The sequence below is a fragment of the Monocercomonoides exilis genome (genome assembly GCF_001643675.1).
Source record: "Monocercomonoides exilis strain PA203 chromosome Unknown scaffold26-1319188, whole genome shotgun sequence".
Lineage (NCBI taxonomy): Eukaryota > Preaxostyla > Oxymonadida > Polymastigidae > Monocercomonoides > Monocercomonoides exilis.
Genome location: NW_027150571.1, coordinates 757,903 through 779,071, shown reverse-complemented (window position 1 = coordinate 779,071; position 21,169 = coordinate 757,903). Strand labels below are relative to the sequence as shown.

Here is a 21,169-nt window from a genome sequence, read left to right as displayed (position 1 = left end):
TGGGTCAGTCGCCACACTTGATCAATGATGTCTGCTTCGCAATTCCCTCCGATTGTTGGACTTACGCCGTCGGCTGATTCTGCAATGCAGCACAGTGGGGCGCAAAGCCAACTAGGGACCTTGTCACAACCTGACATCTTTTCTTCCTCTTCAATTTTTTCACCTTCTTCATCGGAAGGTTTAGCACAGGAGTTGACCCCTTCAGCTGACAGAAAGGAGAATGATGATTTCTTAGACATATCACAACTTATTTGTCAGGAGTTTGAGGACATTTTCGGACAAACGCCTAATATTTCAATTTTTGATCTAAGGATTTCCCCAAGATCCGTTCAAGATGTTGTTGAGGAGTACAAGACACAGGATTTTAGCCCGTTGTTATCGCTTGAACCGCCCACTGTTAAGAGAACTGAAAACTGGATTAACGACGCATTAGATCAGGCGGGGAACAAGGTGGAGATTTTTCTTTTCCAGGCGATTAAAGCTGCGCTCATAGGTTCAGCCGAGATACCGACTTCAAGTGAAGGTGCAAAACAAAGGCTAGCTGACATCTTGATAATGATTACCAGGGCTCTTCAAGAGGCACGAACAGTTCGAATTCAAGGCAGGTTTGGTTTCAGGGCTGCCACAGCGATGAGCACAGACGCTTCTACAGGAATTCTCACAGAGAGACAGGAACTGATTCTCAAAGAAACAAGGCATGAAGCCAAGCTATAGAGAGGCTTCCAGAGACCAGCACTTCCTATTACACGTGTTCAGGCTCCTGTTAGAGAACAACCAGGAACACTTCAAAGAAGATTTTGTTATCCCATTTCTCACACAAATACACGGTTTTTTCGGAGATACCCCCGGTCCTCAGCTCCCACAAGAAGACATCAATTCGGAAGAAGGAGGAACCAGAGCAGTTGGAGCAGGAGACCAGGGGTGCGTCAACAATTTTAGGTCCAGTTCACAAGGAAACAGAGCAGAGGAGGCACATTGGAGGGAGAACAGCTTTGTTTCTCTAAGCATGGAAGCGAATCGGAGGAGAGAAATTGATATGCAAAGGAGTGCATGCCATGTGGAAGAGCAAGCAAGCCAGAAAAGCTCTCAGCAAAACTCAATTCAGAGACTGAGCGTTGCTTCTCAACCAACAAAAGATCAAGGAATTCAAGGAAATATTAGAAGAACAGATACGAACAGGAGTTGTTATCCCAATGGAGCAGAGGGAGGTCAAACACAGAAACAATGTATTTCTCATTCAAAAGAAGTCAGGCAGCTGGAGACAGATTCTCGATTGTCGGAAACTAAACGCAGCAGTGAAAAGAACACATTTCAAGTGCGACGGAGAAAAAACAGTAGAACGACTAATAAGACGGAAAGATTACGCAGTATCCCTAGACTTGGAACAAGCTTATTATTTATTTCCAGTTTCAAGAAAACTAATTCCCTATCTTGCTTTCAGATTCATGGGAAAAGACTACTCCTTCAAAGGCATGCCTTTCGGCTTTGTAGATGCACCGCGCCTGTTCACACATATAATGAGGAAGGTGACAGCGGAGATAAGAAGAAGATGGGATGTCAGAGTCGTTGCCTATTTGGACGATCTTCTTTTTCTGCATCAAGATCAAGAAGTCTTGAAGAAAATAATTCAGGAAATCATCTCGTTTCTAGAAAGCCTTGGCCTTCTGATAAACAAAAAGAAATGCAACCTCATACCGAGTTCGCAGTTCAGCTTCCTTGGATTCGAATGGAATACAACCAGCTTCGATGTGTGTCTAACGAAGGAAAGAAGAAAGGCAGTGCGAGAGCTGTGTCACAAGGGGGAGAGAAGGTGCATAAGAGCCAAGACCGTCAGAGTGAAGGATATAGCATCATTCGTGGGAAAGCTCAGTGCAACGCGCTTCGTTCTTTCAGACGCATCTTTACACCTCCAATCCATCTACAAATTGTTGCAGAAAAAAGTTACGACAGGCGGATGGGATGGAATGATGAAGCTGAATGCGTCAATCCTCCTGCAGATAAGAAAATGGAGATGGATGTTGATGAAGAACCCCAGACGCAGACTAACTCCAGTGTTTATTCCAGAAGCAGTGCTAACCACAGATGCATCAGAAAGCTCCTGGGGAGCAATCCTCAGACAAAACAGAATGTCACTAGATTGTCACAGTCGTTTTCCATTCGCGGTGAAAAACCAATCATCCAACTTCAGAGAACTAAAAGCTGTGGAACTTGCCCTAACACATTTTGCACCAATCCTAGCAGAGAATCGGATTTCACAGTTGCAACTTCGTTCAGACAACTCAGCAGTTGTTTTCAACGTGAACAGATGGAATGCAGGAAGGAATCTCCGTCAAACACTCAAAAGGATATGGACATTGAAGGAGAAACTGAAAATAGTCCTGAGAGCAGTTCATCTCCCCGGATTGCGAAACACAAGAGCCGATGCTTTGTCCCGCCTGGAAAGAGCAGGAGACTACAGCATTGCAGACAGCGAGCTCAAAGAAATCTTGTCTGTTCTTCAAGTTACTCCAACGCTGGACGCCTTTGCAGCTCAACACAACCACAAGGTCGATCGTTGGTGCGGAATAGGAAGCCCATTGGGAGAAGACGGTCTGGCATATCCATGGAAGAACGAGTGCGTTCTGGCACACCCCCCAGTTCCCCTGATACCAATGACGATTCGGAAGGCACAGAAGGAGAGAGTACCAGTAGTATTACTCCTGCCGAACTGGAAGGGGCAAAACTGGGATGTGCTATTGGAGAAGACGCCTCATCGGACATTCGAATGGAGGAGTCTGAGAACAGTACTGAGAAAGGGTCCATCAATGGCAAGCACAGGTGCATGTCTTCATCCAGGCCGGTTAAGAGTCATATTGATCAATCCACCAGAGTTAAAGGCGAGAGCTGGTGGAGAAGGGCGTTGGAAGAAAGATCTTTCCCAGTTTCATTGGCAGAGGAGTGCATATCGGGAATTGCTCAGTCAACGTGGGATGGATATTTATTCGGCTTCGCACACTTTGGAGAACAGTGGGAAAAGAGTGATATGGGCATAATTCCAGAGGATATTCACGAGTGGGCAGCTCGATGTTCCAGTATATTTATTACCCTTCGAGACAATGGAATGAAGCTGTCATGTTTGCAGCTCATCCGCTCAGCAGTTTCATTTTTCACAAGCTTGGTTTTCAACACAAATTTAGGGGATATTCCGATTATAAAAATATTGTAAAGAGGGTTTAGAAGAACAGAGAGGACAAGAAAAAAGAAGGTCCAAGAAATTTGGAATCCGAAGACCATTCTGACATTCTTTTCTAATCTTGGAGAAAATCAAAGCTTGAGTTTCAAACATCTGACAATGAAAGCCATTGTGCTCACCATGTTATTCACTGCGTGCAGGTTTACAGAGTTGGAAAGAGTAGATATGGAACGATCCAGATTCGAGCAGGAAGGAATATATCTAGACACAAGGCTAAAAACATCGCTTAATCGAACAGAGATTGCAGTTCCTTTTTTATATGAAAACCCTTCAATTTGCCCAGCTTCGACCATTCAAGTTTTGTGGGAAGAGATAAAGAAAAGAAAACCAGATGGAAATAAATTGTTTTTAAATACCGAAACTTTTCATCCTCTTACAGTGGAAGGAATTAGACGATTGGCAAAGGAGACGTTGAAGGAAGCAGGAATTCCAGGCCATTTCACTCCTTATTCAATAAAGGCTGCAACGCTTTCAACGCTAACGATGTCTGGAATTCCACCAACTCAGATTGCGAAGTTTGCCCGTCTTTCCCCTAGAACAGACACTTTGGTGAAGCATTATGTGAATGCCAATCTTGCTTCAGTTTTGGGGAAAGTGATTGCCTCAACTATGAATGTTCCCAGAGAAGAGTTAGCAAACAATCCGTGTGCAGAAAATGGTGTCAAGATGTGCATCAGACCAGACAGAGACCAGAAGAACAAGAAGAAGAGACGAGAAATGGAATCTGGGATGGTACTGAGGGATAAGAAGCGCCTGATGAAGCCAGGTTTGAGTGAGGAAAAAGCTAAAAATTCTGTTGAATTCCCTTCCAGAGTAGACGAGCCTGATGAGGAGATGGAGGAACAGAAGTCACTTGGAGAACAATTCATTATTCGAACAAGATCACAAGCAAAAAAAGAGGAAGAGAGCAACAACGCAAAGAAGACGCACACTGTGGTAGTAATGATGGCTTCATCATCCAACTAATTGATTCTCTCAAAAAGAGAAGGAATTGATGAAACACTTTCCTGATAATTAAGGTGCTTATGCACTTTGATTAAAAAAGAAAGTGGAGAATCAATTCCTTCTCTTTGCCCACCACCGTTTTCACTCCCACTCTTTGAAGTTCTGTTTTCAAAACTGTTGATGTTCTTGTTGTTCCTTCTTTTTGCGCTTTTTGGTTTTGTAAGCGCAAAGCGGTTTTTAATCCAATTCACCAAAACACACAAATGGGCGACTGACCCATAGATTGTGGCGTCTCTCAAAAAGAGAAGGAATTGATTCTCCACTTTCTTTTTTAAGCAATATCTTATCTTCATCAAACTTTTTATTACAAGAGTGAGCAAAATGATGTTTATTGTTCTCTATCGAATTCAAAATAATGAAACGACAAAGACCAATGATGATTGTCCATTTCCTGATGTGCAATCATTCCATCTGCATCCGTTCGAAGCTTCTCTCTTCTATTTAGCATGTGGAATGGAATGGAACATGGAACCCGAACAGATTTTCATCAACAAATGTTTGATCGATTTTCACAAACATATTCGAATATTCGCAAGCTGTTCATTTTTATTGAAGTGGAGGGAGGGTGAAGTGAAGATTGCAATAATACAATTTCAACTCTCATTCATTTCTTTGTCTTTTGAGGCATTTCTTGTGAATTAATAAGTGTTGCGGTTCACCTGCAGTTATTCTTCACACTTTATATGTTGTGCATCACTTATGTCTGGAAGCTATTCAAGCTCGTTGCAGCTCAATCCTTTTCTGGTAACTTTCAGATTGCACACATTTTGAAGATTCAATCCAATCAAAAAACTTGGAATTCTGAAAAATAATATGTCAACAAAGGAAACAATAAATAAACATTGACTGAGAACTTTTTTTTGCCTTTGCAGTTTTCTATTATGCAACACATAAACGTTGATAGGGTCAGTTATTTATCGGTGTCCAAAAAATTAATCGGGACCTAAATTTTTTGGCTCACAGGAGCACTTTCAGAAAAAAATAAATAATAGGAAACCTTTTTTATACCTTTATATACTATTCCAGAAAATATTTTTTATTTTTTTTATTTCTGTAAATAGATCTGGAATTTTTTGTTTTATTTTTTAGATCAAAGACTTGCTCATATTTTCACGAGCTTTTTGTTTTGAGTGTTTTGAGTTATATCATTATTTATAAGCTTAACTTCTTTATAAATTTGGTTATTTTTCATTGTTTAACACTTCGGTTTTTTATTACTTTTTTTAATTCACTAAATTTCAACAAATTGAATATTTTGCAGTGATATTCGAGTTGCTTAGTTTTTTAATGTTGAAAAATAGTTGTAAAAATTATCGAAATGAACGTCACAAAATTTTTGAAATAAAACAATATGATATGAAGCAAAGGAAGTAAAAAAACGCAAAAACAAGTTTTTGAGTGTTATAATCACGATCATAAAAATTAAAAGATTTTCTTCCTAATACAAATCTTTATTTGTTGATAATCCAAATATATTTCCTTTTTAATAAACGAAATAACTTATTCATTCAAATGCATTCTTCAATTTGTTGAAATTTAGTGAATTAAAAAAAGTAATAAAAAACCGAAGTGTTAAACAATGAAAAATAACCAAATTTATAAAGAAGTTAAGCTTATAAATAATGATATAACTCAAAACACTCAAAACAAAAAGCTCGTGAAAATATGAGCAAGTCTTTGATCTAAAAAAATAAAACAAAAAATTCCAGATCTATTTACAGAAATAAAAAAAATAAAAAATATTTTCTGGAATAGTATATAAAGGTATAAAAAAGGTTTCCTATTATTTATTTTTTTCTGAAAGTGCTCCTGTGAGCCAAAAAATTTAGGTCCCGATTAATTTTTTGGACACCGATAAATAACTGACCCTATGTCTGATTTTCATAAATGATTTTGAACATTCAATTTTTTCTGTGCATTTTCCAATTTGTATATAGAATTGCAAACAATTGAACAAAAAACATGAAAAATGTTATTATTATCAAAAAATTTAACTTTCCACTGTTGATTGTTATGCTTCAACTTATTATCACGTTTATTGAGAGAATAATAATCAATCGATGTGATAAATAATAACATGTTGATTTATGAATTCAATAGACACAATGCAGATTAAGTTGGGAAATTTGAATTAATGGAGGTTTATTAAATAAACCTATGTCAATTTGAATGAAGGCCACTTGATTCAAATAAAAGGGAAAAAATTTGAAATCACCATCCTAATTCAAATTAGAAAAGAACATTCAAATTAATAATTATTGTAAAAGGAAAATTTAGCAAACAAAAAACTCTGACAAAAATAAAGTGGAAATAAAAGAAAAATCAAACCTTTTTTGACTATTTCATAAATGAAATCTTGATAATTCGAAGGAAGCGTGAAAATAAGCTTTAATAAAATAAATGTTTAATAAATAATTAGTTAACAAAGTGAAAATGTTATTTGTTTTGAATTTTTTGTGAAGAATGATTAACTTTGAAGATAATTTTTATAGTTTTTACATAAATAATAAAAAGAAAACGATGACATTCTGTAAATTCTGAAAAATTAATTTGTTTCGTACGCGTGTTTTGTTATACAGAATGCATTATCACCATTTTCATGGAATAGTGATATTAATGCAGCAGAATCGTATGTCTATATCCTTTTCCTTTTTCATTTTCCTTATTTCCTTTCATTTTTTCAGTTGCATTCTCTCTTTTGTCGTTATCTCATAATTTAGAATTGTTCTTTCTCTGAATTTTCTCGTTCTTTTCACCTATCACATCATCTTTATTTATATCATCATTTCTTTCTTTCTTTTCATACCACATCCCCGTAAAATCTCTTATGCAAACTTCTTTTCAAAGCAGAACTTTTTCTTCTTTTCGCCTTTGCCTCTATTTCCATCAGAATACACATTCTCTGTAATTTTTTCCTCCTTTTTCTCAATCTCTGTTTGACTTTGGCTCATACAGCTACTGAAGAAATTGTTGTCACTCGCTAAAAAGGAGTTGGCAGAGGCAGAAGAGGCGAATGAGATGCACCCGCCATCTGTGGCAGTGTGTTGGTGTTGTGGAGCTGAGTTGATGTTGGTGATGGTGCAGTTGGTGAGGGAGATGGAGAGGGCAGGGGAGGTGGGAGAGGAGAGGAAACAGCTGGCGGGGGTGGCAGTGGAGTTGATATCGGTGATGTTGGAGGAGTTGAGGGTGAGGGGAGCTGTGAGGGAGGTGAGGTGGAAGATGCTTTGGCTGTTGAGGGTGAGACTGGTGATTGCTGTGTGGTTGAGGGCGAGGGAGCCAGCAGTGATGAAGAAGAGGGGAGTTTTTATTGTTATGGAGGTTGTTCCGGTGATGGTGGTTGTGTTGAGGTTGAGGGAAGGGGAGTTACCGGAGAGGTGGAAGAGGATGGTGGTGATTTGGTTTGTGGAGTTATGGGCGATGGCGAGGGCAGAGACTGTGAGGGAGCTCTGTGTTAGTTGGAAGAGGGCAGACGAGGCAGATGGATCTGGCGAAGAAGATGCAGATGAAAATGATGGAGAGGAAGAAGAAGCTGGCTGAGGAATTCCACTAGAGGCGATGGTGGTGGCAGTTGTGCCATTTCCTGTGATTTTGGTGTCAACTGCGCTGAAGGTGAGTGTCAGATTTGGAATAAATGTTGAACTGAGGAGGGTGAGGGAGGCATCAAGTTCATCTGTCGTGCGAACAAGAGCGAATTCAATTGTTTTACATGGACTGAGTTGTGTGATTCCGCAGAGATCGGTGTTTGTTCCATTATTTGACACGATTTTGCAAGTTGTTATGAGAGGGAGCCATCCATTGAAAGTTTCATTATCTGCTTGTCCATTATTCCACACTCTTTTAGCTGGGGTTGTTGAGCCACAATTCTCAAATGGAGATTGAGTGATTGCATTACCACCGAAGAACACATCATTCCCTCTTCCATTTGTTGCTGAGTTGCCATCGAAGAAACAAAATGTGATGAATTTAACTCCGTTCATCCAATCATATGTTCTTGTACAACACATTCCTGCTCCACCATAAGTGGAAGAAGATATTAATTTGTTATTTATGAATTGGCAATCATTAACCAAAAATTGGCTTGGTTTTTCTTGTGGAGGCCAATTGAATGTTGAAGAGCCTGCAGAATCTCTGCCAGTATTTGCAATACAGGTACAATTTTTGAACATGAATTTTGCGTCTGATGGCATGTTATCGAGACCAAAATACCAACCAGTTCCACACCAGTCAGTTATTGAGCAACTTTCAACTCTGTTTTCAGAGAATGTCCAAAAAGCATTTGATTGTGGATGCCATATTGCAGCTGCTCCTCCATGTAAAGCAGAACAACTTGTGAAATTGTATTTTGTGATATCAATTTTTAACAAATTTCCACAATATAACGCTCCACCAGCAGCATTACTTGAAGAACAATTGTGAAATGAACAAGATGTAATTGTGAGGTTGGCATTTGTGCAATAAACATCAAGAGCACCACCATTATTATTTCCTCCGCTGATTGAATTATTCCACTCACACCATTCAAAAAGATAGCTATTCAATTCAGGAAAAGTCAGTCTTCCAGGTTTCGCTCTTTGAGATTCCGTTCCCACATGATCCACAGCATCATTTGATAAAGAGCGTGTTTGATGGAGGAAAGATGTGTTGAAGGCAGAGAGAGAAGTGGAAGAGGTGTTGATGGAAGGGAGGATTGAACAGTCGATGGTGTTTTGAGTGAGTTGGAGAGATAACTGAAGAAAAGGACGAGAGAGAATAAATTGTGTTAACAAAATAATTTTATATGTGTTTGCAAGTAATTCTGAGGATAAAAATACTTCAAATTTTTGATCATCCACATATGAAAGGCTTTCTGTGCTTTTGGCACGAAAGAAAATTGTGAAATAGGATAAATTAGAAGAAAAATATCGAAAAAGAAATTTTCGAAAAAAATATTAAATGATCTATATTTAAAACGAAATCTTGAAAAAGAAACGTACATACTTTTAAACATTCAGTGTTTTAAATATTTCTTGTTAATGATTTTTAACATTATTTTTCTACAAAGCGAAAAATGAAAAACAATATTGTTTGAAAATAGCTATTGCTTGAAACGGGAAAAGCAGTAATTACCTTATGAGTGCTGAACAAAATGGCACAGAAGTTATCGTTGGTGCTATAGTATTAAAGAAACAGTTTGCAATTCGAAGAAATAAACAAAGAATTTGATGAAGCTTTTATGATTTGTATATTGGGAAAAATGAATTTTCAAAAGCAACAATCATTCAAACTCGCATTATATAACTCACGTTTTCGATAACATAAGTTGGAATAGCATTTAAAACGAATGATCAAATTATTCGATTTTTTCGAAGAAGATAATTGAAAGATCAAAGTTTTTTCAAAAAGAAAATAAAAATATACTTTAGTATTTTGTATCAATCTTTTATGCAAATTATTTAATGTTATCAATTTTCATGTTTTGAACATTCAATTCAAAATAGGATGAAGATTTTAAAAATAAGCAAGTCAATTCAAATTAACAGGGGTTATTTTGAATAACCCCCAAAATTTTGAATTATTTTTTCAATTTGAATAATTTGATTCAATCTGCATTGCATCAAATGGATTCTTTTAAGAAAATCAATGAATGAATTATGTGATACATGCAAAACTTTAACATTTGAACAAGGAATAAATGGTCACACACAATATTTCAAACAATACTTAAAACAAACACTTCAACAATAAAAATTTTGACTCAACAAAGAAAAATAATATCCATTCTTTTATTTTTTTATTGCTTTCTCGATTTTCGTGAAAACTTAATTTTCCAAAAATGAAATCAATTCATTAAAATCAACACTTCAAACTCAATATTTGTTTCATTTATTTTCATAATTTGAATTTATTCATTTCGTATCAAAAAATACAGTTAAATGCAGAACTCATTTGAATCAAAAACACTTTCTGAGGAATATTTTATTTCAAGAATGCCGCATATAATTTTACATGTCAAGCACAGTGTTTTGAACACGAACAAATCTGTGCAAATAATAATCGGACAAAAAATGAAACAATGACTTTCGGTGATTATTAATAATTTTAAAAAAAACATCACAATGAGGAATAAATATGAACACACTCATTGAAACTGTATATGGAATTAAAAATAATGAAAATTCGAAAAATAACAAAAAATACAAAATATGTTACAAACCATAAACAACAATAATGAAAGTGCAATTAATGTGTCTGTAGATCTTTGATTGAATTGAGAAAAGAACATCAATTGAAAATGTTTCTGAAATTTGTATTTTTGCAGGTTGTGCTTTCAATATATTCAGAAGATGTCAAAGAAGTGTTCGTTAAAAGTGGAGCAAATAACACTGAAGGAACTGAAACTCAAACTGTTGGAAAGATAAGTGATGCATTGACAAAGCTTAATGATCAAAGTGCAGAACAATGGAGCATTACAATTCTAAAGCAAGAAGATGGTCAACCTGCATTAGTTGCAGGAGTGAATACATTTGATAAAGACAAACCATTAATGATCCATGGAAAACAAAATGGTGGAAATGGGACTCCTGAGTTAGTGGATATATCCTGCACATATCTTACTGATGACAGTGATACAAGCAAGGATCTGTTCACTTGCAAGCAAAATGTGACTTTCAAGTATCTGAAGTTTATTTATCCGTTATCACTTGGTAATGCATCGAGTGATGAAAGCACATTGGCTATTATTCGTTTGGTTGCAAACTCAGAGGTATCAACTCCAGTGTTGTCTGATCTTTCTTCCATGACAACAGATACAAACAAACTGTCACCCAATCTAACAATTAGCACTTGCCAATTTGTTCGTCCAACAGGAACAGAAACAGCCAATATTCATCTGGTGAAAGTAGATGCAGGTGAATTTAACATGGAAGCAGTCTTTTTCAGTGATGATAGCAACACAGCAAAGTTTTCAACAACTCCGTTTTTGTTTGACAATGCAACAAATGTGACATTTATAGCATCAACATTTAAGAACATCGAGTCGAGTGCAAGTGCAGTTGTGAAGGTTGTGGGAAAAACAAGTGAGAAGATAGAAGTCAATGTCCATGGATGCACATTTATCAATTGCAAATCAACAGTAGAGACTAATGCCACAAGTGGAGCGTTGTATGTTGAAAGTGATGGAACAGATAGTAAATTTGATATTTCAGAGAATTCACGATTCTCAGGTGCAAAAACAACATTTTCTTCGTGTGAATGTGCCAATGGGAAATCAGGTGGGATATATCTGAAGATGCCGAAAATTGATAGTGCAGAAAAACTGACATGGCCTGCGGAAGAAAACTTGACAGTTAATGGGTGCAAAGCTGGATCAGATAAACAGACGTTTTTGTATTTGGAAGTGTCTGACGATAAGTTCAAGGAAATTGCTAATTCAATGAAAGAGAAATTTGCCAAATATTATGTGGAAGGAACAAATGACCGGTTTGTTGCAGCAAAGGGAACAAGTGGTGAAGATATTGATTTCACTGCAATATATTTTGATCCACATGAGGCATATGTTAAAAGTGGAGGAGATGATAGCACAGCTGATGGAACAAAAGAAAAACCATTTGGAAAAATTGAAAAAGCTTATGAATTATTAGATAAATCAAAAGGTCCAGGAGAATTTTCCATCAAAATATTAAAAAAAGGAGAAGAATCTGGCCAAGAAGTTACAGCGGACGCTGTCACATTATCAAAAGAGACAGGAATTACAATAGAAGGAGTGGAAGAAGCAGAGGAAACTGCTGACGAAGCTGACACAAAAGTAGAGATTGATTGCAGCAATATTTCTGAAAGCGATCTGTTCACATGTAAGAATATTGTAACATTTAAGAATTTGGTGTTTGATTTCAAATCAACATCTGAACTAGTCGCAAATGAACAGAAAGATAGTTCAAGCACATATGCCTTGATTCATGCTGATACAGAATCAACATCTCTAACAATTGACAATTGTGATTTTAAGAGACCAACTGCAGCTGCTCATTCAGGTGGGATGCTTTCAAATGAAGAGGAAGAAGTGAAATCTCATCTTGTGAAAGTGAGTGCAGGAACATTGACAATGAATAAGATCGAATGCACTTCGGAGAACGAAGTGAAATTTTCAGAAGCACCATTTTTGGTTGATGGAACAACAACAGCAGTCACGGCTGTTTCATTGACATCATTGAATCTGAAGAAGATCACATCTAAGGGAAGTGCTGTAATGAAAATCACAAGTACAAATAAAGTCGAGGTCACATTAGATAATTGCACATTCACAGAATGCAAATCGGAAGATATATCAACAGAAACATGTGGAGCACTTTATGTGAAGAGCGAACATGCAGAAAGCACATTCTCCATTGGAAACACTGGGAAAACAACATTTGAAAAATGCACATGTTCAAAAGGGAAAGCAGGAGCAATATGTCTGGAAATGACAGGAATAACAAAAGCAGATAAACTGACATGGCCAGAAACAGGAGATAATTTAGTATTTTCAGAGTGCAAGACAGGAGAGGCAGATCAAAAATCGAATGCTGAAAAGAACACAGCATTATATTTGGATGTGTCAGCAAACATTCATAGAGACATTGCAAAAGCGATGAAGCAAAGCTTTGCAGCCAACTACAAGAAAGGAACAAATAAATGCTTTGTTATTGCAAAAGGAGCAGATAATGAAAATGAAGTTGATTTCACAGTTGTGTATTTTGATCCGAACACAAATGTATATGTCAGTGAAGGAGCAACAGATGATAGCCAAGATGGATTGAGCTATGAAACGCCAAAGAAAAAACTGGATTCAGCATACAAATTGTTTGGAGTTGGTGTTGGAGGAGAAAACTTCAAGATCAACATCATCAAAACGAATGAACCAATCAAAGCTGAAGCTGTTTCATTTGACAAATTTTCATTGATAACGATTGTTGGTGTAACCAAAACAAATGGAGAAGAAACAGAAAAAGAAATTGAGACAGAAGTTACTCTTGATTGCAATGTTGAATCAGAAAGTCATTTGTTCACATGCAAGAGTGAAGTTGAGTTCAGAGGAATTTCCTTCTTGTTCCCATTGTCATTGGATGCACCTGAGAAATCAAATACTGACACATCCTCACTGATTGTTGCAGGCGGTGCAGATGCTAAGCTGAGTTTCGTGAACTGCAAATTTGTGAGACCAGAGCCAGATGCACCAAGAAATGATGAAGAAATGGCTAAAATCCATCTTGTGAAAGTGACTGAAGGAGTACTTTCAATGAAAGATATCGAATGCAAGGGAGATAATGAAGTGAAATTCCTGGAATCATTGTTTGTGATTGATGGTGCTTCTTCAGTCAAACTTGATACAGTTGAGATCAATAAAGTGAGTGTGACAGATGGAGCAGCTATTAGCATTGAAGATGAAGTTGAAAAAGCTTCGAGTGTTCAAATAGAAGGGCTGACCATGAAAGAAGTGAAATCAGCGAACGGATTATGCGCAGGTGTATTGATCAAGATGGAAGATGATAATTCAAAAGTGGAAATGGGACGAGAAAAGAAATGTTCATTCAAATCGTGCGAAGCAGCAAGTGGAAAGGCAGGAGCTATTCTCATTGAAGTGAAAGATGCTGTTGATAATTTGAAACTTCCAGGTGAAGGCAAACTTGAGTTAGGTGACAACAAAGGGAAAGATTCATCTGTGGCATCTTTGTGCATCATTGCGGAAGACTTTGATAAGTTCAGCCAACAGAAAGACTCCTTTGAGTTTGCGAAGGATTACAACGATGGTAATAAAGGATGGATTGTGGGAGCAAAAAAAGAAGGTGACAATCTTGAAGATGTGTATGAGAAATACCTAAAGCACAAAGAACCGAAAGATGAGCCTGAACCAGAAAAGAAGAAGAAGTCAAGTGCAGGAACTGTGGTTGCTATTGTTGTTCCAATTGTGGTTGTGGTGATTGTGGTGGTTGTTGTGATTTTTGCAATTGTAGTAGTCAGGAAGAGAAGATCTCGGAATAACTGAAAAAAATGGAAGAATGCAGTCAGTTTTTGTTGTTGATGCATATTGACAAAGAAAAGTTACATGCTTATTATTTTTCTTTTTTGATTTTATTCATAAGTTAAACCAGTTAAGCTGATGTTATGTATTTTTTATTTACATGCTTGTTTGTTGCAACAAAAAAAGCGATATTTTGAATTTTTCCTTTTTAAGTTATCTTTTCTTTAGCTTTTTTATTTTTAAGTTTAATTATTTATTATTGTTTCTGGCTCAACGCCATGCACTATTTTCATCGTTGAAGCAGTTATCGAGCCATGATGAATATATTAGTTTTTGTTATTGTTGTTTTTTTTTTTTTTCAAAATAATATTATTATCATCACTCATCTGTCATTCACTTTTGCTCCTTGGAAAAAAAGTAGTCCTTTTATATCCAATTATTCGTGATTGTTTTTATTAGAAGAACGTCAACATTAATGGATTTATTTCTTTCAATAAAGAATAATTTTTGAAACACAAATTTTGAAAGATAATAAGCATAGATATGTAACAACTTATTCAGAAAAAAAATTGTTAGCCACAAGTTTTTATTTGTGCCTGCTTCATTAAAAGATCCAAAATATTTATTCTTTCAGCATTTTGATAAACACAACATGTTTTATTTTTTTTGATGGGGTCATATTTTAATAAGTACCCTTTTTTTTATTAGTTCCCAAATATTTCGAAATGAAAAATTCCATAAAAAATTCAAAAAAATACAAAACTTTAATCTTATCTGCGAATGTTTTTTCTTTCACCTTATCATTTCTCAGTTTCATCAGATGATTCTGTAGCAATATCGTTCTCATCTTGAAGTATTTTAAACTTTCTTTTCGACTTTTTTTGTGAAATTCGTTGTTTCATCATTTTCTTAATCCAAAATGTTCTCTTTTTCATTTTCCATTTCACTTTTCTTTTTCAAACAGTCATTCCACTCATTTGGCACGTTTTTTCCTGTTATTTCTTTACCGTAGAAGTCAAATCGTATTTTATGTGAATGAAGAGGATAAGTCGATGATAGAGGAAGCTTCATCAGAACTGGCCCAGACGAGTCTTTCAACATTCCTCCACATTTGAAAGCTCTTTTGATGACTGAAGGTGATAGCGATTAATGAATTGAATGCTGGAGAGCTTCCACCAGAGATGAACTCTTCGCTTCTGAAGACGAAAATGAAAGTGCTTCATACTGTGAACTTATCTCAGACTTCAGAACAGCAAATACGCCTCGGTCCAGTGGACGGCAGGCGTGTGTGCTGCGAGGGACGAATGTCACAACATCCACATTTTCTTTTCTGAACTCTCGCCAGATTGTTTGGTCTGCTCGAGAAACGTTGGAGTTGATTAGAAGCAAGCAGTGGGATTCGTCGAGTGATATGCGTTGCCTTCTTTCTTTGACAGAAGAGAGGAGAATTGTTAGCGCATATTTTCTGAACGTCGAAGATTCCATCCATCCGCATTTGTTCGGCCAAATCTCAAGATTTGAAGACTGAAGAAGTTTCAAGTCATCAAAAAGTTTGAGACTCGACCACAGAATCACAAAAGGAAGTGATTGACCATCAACTGCAACCTCTACAATCAACATGGAATTCGCCATTCGCCCAGCGGATTTTTCAAAATTTTGTTTTGTATAATCAGGATGAACAACATTCCGATTGGAGCTGTTGGAAACCCTGAGTGTTGACTCGTCCACATTGTAGATAAGGGCATTGTTGAAATTATTTGTTTGATGAAATCCATAGAACATATCATACAAGGGCTTTAGAACTTGTTGGCGTGATACGGAAAGCATGCTTGCTTCAACAATTTTTGGCTTTGAAGTCTTCAGCTCGGGATATCTTTTGATGAAATAGTAGGAAATGGAAGCAGAAACATTAACATCTGGCGTGCTTTCTGGTTTTAAATCATTAACAATATTTTCAATCTTAGAAATATTTATTAATTCATTTCAAAGAATATTTTGGCAAACCAGTTCACGCGTTTTATAGATGGTTAAGCTTGCTCCAGACAGTGATTCTGTTTTAATTTCGTCCAGCACTGTTTGCTCTTTTTCTACAATGATAGCAGCTGGCTTCCAATTTTAAAAACTAATCTGCTTTGCAAAACTACATTCACCACACGCATGATTCGAATTATGCTGAATTTTTTGCTGTTGTTTGCATCAGCCATTAGCACATCTCCATCATTAACAATATGCACAATTCGCTGCAGCAAATTCATTGATTGTTTGAATAAATATGATAACATTGCCTTATGGAGATTCTGCTGACATTCTGTTGATTTCTCGCAACTTTTGTTTTCATTGTTAATTTTTTGTAATGTGATCATTAAGCTGAATAAAAAATAATTGAATAATCAACAATAATATTAATTGAAAGTTGGATTTAATGCATGAATGCAATTTTAAACCACTTTTAGGCCACGGAATCAGCCTGCTGTTCTGTAAAATAGATTTATAATTTTTGAATCATATTTTTTCTTTCAATATTTTCGAACCGAAAAATTCCAATAACCATTAAAAAAGGAACACTGAAAAAAGAAATGACTTATCGAAGACATCTCCATCTTTATTTTTGCAAAGACAATAGTTGAAAAGACAATTGGAAAGTGTTTTGCATTTGAATGCAAAATATCTTTCCAAAGACTCACAACATTTGGAAATAAAGCACTCCGAAAAAAGTTATGATCTCAAAAATAATCACCAAATTCTGAAATTGTCCATGTTGGGATGATAGATAAATTTTTTCCATGTGGGTGATTATTCTTGAAATCATAACTTTTTTCGGGGTGTAATATTTTTCAAAAATTTTTTTGTCATTAGAAAAAATTTTTGAATTCAGATGCTAAATACATCCCAATTGTTTCATAAACCAATGTCTTTGCAGAAATAAAGATGATGACGTCTTCAATAAGTCATTTCATTTTTCAGTGTTCATTTGTGAATGTTCAATGAAAATTTTCGATTCGAAAATTTTGAAAGAAAAATTATGACTTCAAAAAGAATCACCCATGTTTATGTCTACCCGCAGAAGATTCCCTTGCAATTTCCTTTTTCATTTTTTATTTTAATAATTATAATCATTAAGCCAATTAATTGACTTCATTTTTAAACATTTAATTTTTCATTGAAATATAATTTCTAAGTTCATTAAATGGGTCATTATTTTTCATATCGTAACTTTGTTCGAAGAAAGATCTTTTTTTAAGTAATTGTGGTATGAAATGAAAAAAGCTTAAAACATATGTTAAAAACACATAGAAAAAGAATCGGAATTGAATTACAAAAAAATAAGTGAGTTTGAGAACAATTTGAAAATTCCATTATAACATTTATTTATTCAGAAATTTTTAATGTTAAAATTATTTAGCATCACAATACCTTTCAATTCCAGTCATTGAAAATTATTGATTATTTTTTGAGTTTAATTGAATGATATTGCTTTTTTATATGCTTCGAATCACTTATCATTTGTTTTCAAATGAATTATTGTTTTATTAAATTTTGATTCGAAATTGAAAGGTTTTTATTTTGGAAGCTGTGTTTTTTTTTTTGATAGAACGCAGTGAGACAGGATTTGCTCCTCAATAATGAGTATTGATCACGATTTATGGGCGGTTTAAGTGAAAACTTCGCCCTCCCAAAATGACGTGGGAAAAAGGGCGAGATGAAAATATAGACAAAAACATTTAGACAAAAATAAGTGTATTTTGAATTGTCCGCTTCACTTCACCACCTTTTTCGCCTTTTTGCCTTGGTCACGAAGACCAGAGGGCAGGGGACATTGCCCCTCGGAGCTTTCTCCTGCAGTCAGTGCAGGGATCCGGTGAGGCGAGTATTCTGGTCGGAGCAGAAAGAAAAACCACTCTCGCTTCCGCGAGGCGTGGAAAAGAAAACTGCATGTTATGCGCTCTGCCTCCTGCTCTTCTGCTGCATCAGCAGAGCAACCCCAATCATCACACACTGCATATTAAATATTCAATTCTTCTCTGTAAAAACAATAATAATCTTATAAAGGAGTAGGATCATGCTTGAACTTTTTATTTGTTTCCATGTTTCTCAAAAAAGGTTCTAGGTGCACATTAATATCTTCGGGCGGTTGATCTTTTCCTCTATCCTTCTATATCTCTCCCTTTTTCTCTTCATCTTCCTAATCTGTTTCTCTCTCTTACGCACCCAGCCGCTCTGAGTCTCTCCATCCACGTTCGTATTATTTCGGAGCAAATTCAGTCTCACTGCGTTCTATCAATTCGCAATAAAGCGAATATCCGAACGCAAGGAGCAGGTTTGCTCCTCAATAATGAGTTTTGAAATCCCTTTTTAAATATTTATTCTTACTTAATTTTATATTTATTTATTTATATATAATGATCTTAAACCCTCCTGCCTAGCACGTCATCGTGCGGCAGATGTGTTGAGAGCCTGCGGATGAAGGTGCGGCCATTGTCTCTACTCCCTTTATATCTTGAGGTGTTTCCGAGGTGTTCTCGACCGGGAATTCGTTCCTCTTGAGTTCTTTATAATATAACCTTGACTTCTTTCTCCATTCTTCCTCCGGTCTGTGCCCTTCTTTCTCTGTGAGGCAGTGTGTCTGCTTCCAGTCAGTTCGCTTCCGCTGCTGGGAATTATGATGGATGTTCTCCGACACTCGAGTGATCGGAATAAGTTGTGTTGTGATTGAGTTCTTTCTCTTTGTTTTCTCTCTTCCCAACTCAATAAGTCCAGTCTCTTTAACTTCTTTCCTTTTCTCATATCTTCTTCTCCCCCAGCTTCTGATGTCTTTTCAATGCTATCTTTTATCTCTGAATTTGCTTTCTCGATTCTCATATCCTTCCTTCCTCTATTTATATCCCACTTTTCTCTTTCTCCACGAGGGGGTTCTTGAAAGTCGATCGTCAACAGGATCCATTTCATATCTTGAACAAGAAAAATGTTTTAAATTTTCTGTCCACTCTTGATCCTTGCTCCCCTCTTGCGTGTATCTTTCTCGCTTTCCAATCTCAACATTTTCTTTTTGATATGTGTATTATAACTTTATGTATAATCGAGAGCGCGGTCAAATGATCGTGTATTTCATACTCTTTTTGAATAGCTTCTAACTCTTCTTTTATTCTCTGCATATTTGCAGGCTCACCTTCCTTAATTTCAACCGCACGTGTTCATCTTTTTAAATAATCCTGGAAAAATCCAACTCACGTTGGAGCGTTTCTTCTGTATCGATGAGTGAGTTTGAATGTTTGTTAATATCGATTTTATTGTCTTCCTTAATGTTATCTTTATCTGCACTTCTATTAATGCTGCATTCTCTTTCAATATAGAACACTACCTTCTCAATCTCTCCAGCTCAGCTGGCTCAAACGCTACAAAATTTCTGTGAGGATAGGGGCTCTCCTCTGTGATGCTTGCGTGTCTATTGAGCTAAATGTGGTGTCTTCCACATTTTGTTAAAATTGTTAATTCCTGCATTGATCAATATTGTTTTCCACTTCTCGGCATATCTCTAACGTGAGTTTAGGAGAAGAATCAATATCTTCTCATTCGTCTCAAATTCTCTGAAAATGTTAATAGACTCGAATACTTTTCGTTCAGCTTTATTGATCTCTCCACTTGAAAAATACGTATTCGATTGGTTCCCAATAAATTCTGCCATAATTCACTTGGCATCTTTTTCAATGAGGGGGTCAGTATCACCAGAACTTTGCTTGTTCAAGAATTGAAAATCTTCGCAGAGCTCTCCCTGAATCACTTTCACTATTTGGGTTACTCAATATTACTGCTGATATGTCCTTCGCTCCAACGTATTCTCTCCATGCTTGAAAAGATTTCCTTCTTATATATTTTCCTCTCCAGTCTAACACTAATTATTTTTCATGGGGGAAAATTCTAGTCATCATTTCTCACCTCTTTAGAGATCAATCCGATGTTCCTCAATAATGGACTAGTTCAATCTCGTAAATAAACAATTCTATCTTTCTCTTCCTTTTTAAAGAGGATAGTTTACAAATAATTCCGCTGGGCACCGGAGCAATGGTGTCTTCAATAATATCTAGTCTTCTCGGTGCTAATGTTTGACATGTCTCTGCGACTTTTTACACTCTCAGTGCATAGTCCCGCTTCTTCTAAGTCTGGCTGAGTGCGTCTATCGGCATTTTTGCTGAGATATGCGAAGACTTCTTTGATATATTTCAGCTGCACTATTCAGCTTTTTTTTTTCTGTATCCGCCTCTCGCGGTCTTCCGCAGTCACCTGCTCTATCATCTCCTCGCGATTCTTCGCGGATTTCACTTCTTCAATCTTCTGGAAAAGTTTCGCTGTTTCTATATCTGCCCATATCTCGTAATTATGCACTGTTTCTTATAGTATTATCAAATCGCCATTTCTCTCAGTTTCTTTCTCTCCTTTTCTCAAAGCAAACTCGGTTCTCTCTTCATATTAACTCTTTCGATCATCAGTTTTTTGTTGCTCCACTATTATCTCGCGACAATCTACAAATTTCTTTTTTCTCTCAGTCCAGTAATATTTAGCGGTTTCCCTTATGTGATAATTTCTCTTATAATGAAACGTATCATTTAGAATTATAAATTAATGATATTTCACTTATTCAGTTTTAATATTGTTTCGTAATACAGCTTGTCAGTATTTCCTTTGCAAAGCCAATCGATTTTCAGAGATTTCTATCTCTATTATCATCTCGCTGCGAAGCGCGGTTCTCTGCTATCTCTCCTCTCATAGTCTTGGTATTGAACGCGGTCTCTCTCTCCTCTCTTAATCTCGTGGTAAAGCACGACTTTCTATTCTCTCTCTTTTCTCATTATCTCAAGATCCAACTCGGTTTGATTCTTTGTAACTCTCTCCCGAATATGCACAGCTTCATTTCAAATAATTATCTTGTAACTGTAATGAAATTATCCTTTTATTAAAAC

The 21,169-nt window shown here is 36.2% G+C and overlaps 6 protein-coding genes across 6 annotated transcripts; 3 read left to right on the top strand and 3 right to left on the bottom strand.

Annotated features, from left to right (window-relative positions):
- Window positions 1–27: 27 nt before the first annotated feature.
- Window positions 28–3,032, top strand: MONOS_15664 (uncharacterized protein; the record flags this gene model as incomplete). The annotated part of the gene is made up of 3 exons (XM_067868556.1): window positions 28–260; window positions 312–605; window positions 2,126–3,032. The coding sequence occupies 3 exons, from the start codon at window positions 28–30 to the stop codon at window positions 3,030–3,032; spliced, it is 1,434 nt and encodes a 477-aa protein (XP_067726317.1).
- Window positions 3,033–3,331: 299 nt separating this feature from the next.
- On the top strand, window positions 3,332–4,198 carry MONOS_15663 (uncharacterized protein; the record flags this gene model as incomplete). Its single annotated transcript, XM_067868555.1, has 1 exon — window positions 3,332–4,198. One exon carries the CDS (start codon window positions 3,332–3,334, stop codon window positions 4,196–4,198), a length of 867 nt encoding a protein of 288 aa, XP_067726316.1.
- A 2,864-nt stretch (window positions 4,199–7,062) lies between these two features.
- On the bottom strand, window positions 7,063–8,424 carry MONOS_15897 (uncharacterized protein; the record flags this gene model as incomplete). The annotated part of the gene is made up of 1 exon (XM_067868799.1): window positions 7,063–8,424. One exon carries the CDS (start codon window positions 8,422–8,424, stop codon window positions 7,063–7,065), a length of 1,362 nt encoding a protein of 453 aa, XP_067726315.1.
- A 298-nt stretch (window positions 8,425–8,722) lies between these two features.
- On the bottom strand, window positions 8,723–9,448 carry MONOS_18636 (uncharacterized protein). Its single transcript, XM_067871673.1, has 4 exons — window positions 9,344–9,448; window positions 9,215–9,270; window positions 9,049–9,088; window positions 8,723–8,964 (listed from the first exon to the last, which is right to left on the bottom strand). The coding sequence occupies exons 2-4, from the start codon at window positions 9,222–9,224 to the stop codon at window positions 8,787–8,789; spliced, it is 228 nt and encodes a 75-aa protein (XP_067726314.1). The 5' UTR covers window positions 9,225–9,270; window positions 9,344–9,448; the 3' UTR covers window positions 8,723–8,786.
- A 1,060-nt stretch (window positions 9,449–10,508) lies between these two features.
- On the top strand, window positions 10,509–14,237 carry MONOS_15896 (uncharacterized protein; the record flags this gene model as incomplete). Its single annotated transcript, XM_067868798.1, has 1 exon — window positions 10,509–14,237. The coding sequence occupies one exon, from the start codon at window positions 10,509–10,511 to the stop codon at window positions 14,235–14,237; it is 3,729 nt and encodes a 1,242-aa protein (XP_067726313.1).
- A 1,122-nt stretch (window positions 14,238–15,359) lies between these two features.
- On the bottom strand, window positions 15,360–16,372 carry MONOS_15895 (uncharacterized protein; the record flags this gene model as incomplete). Its single annotated transcript, XM_067868797.1, has 3 exons — window positions 15,360–16,172; window positions 16,218–16,300; window positions 16,369–16,372. The coding sequence occupies 3 exons, from the start codon at window positions 16,370–16,372 to the stop codon at window positions 15,360–15,362; spliced, it is 900 nt and encodes a 299-aa protein (XP_067726312.1).
- Between the last annotated feature and the right edge of the window lie 4,797 nt (window positions 16,373–21,169).

Bases quoted from the DNA above. Each gene is read 5' to 3' on its own strand.
- MONOS_18636 (XM_067871673.1), bottom strand. The intron at 8,965-9,048 runs GTATTTTTATCC...CCTTTTCTTCAG, and splicing joins TGGATGATCAAAAATTTGAA to TTATCTCTCCAACTCACTCA.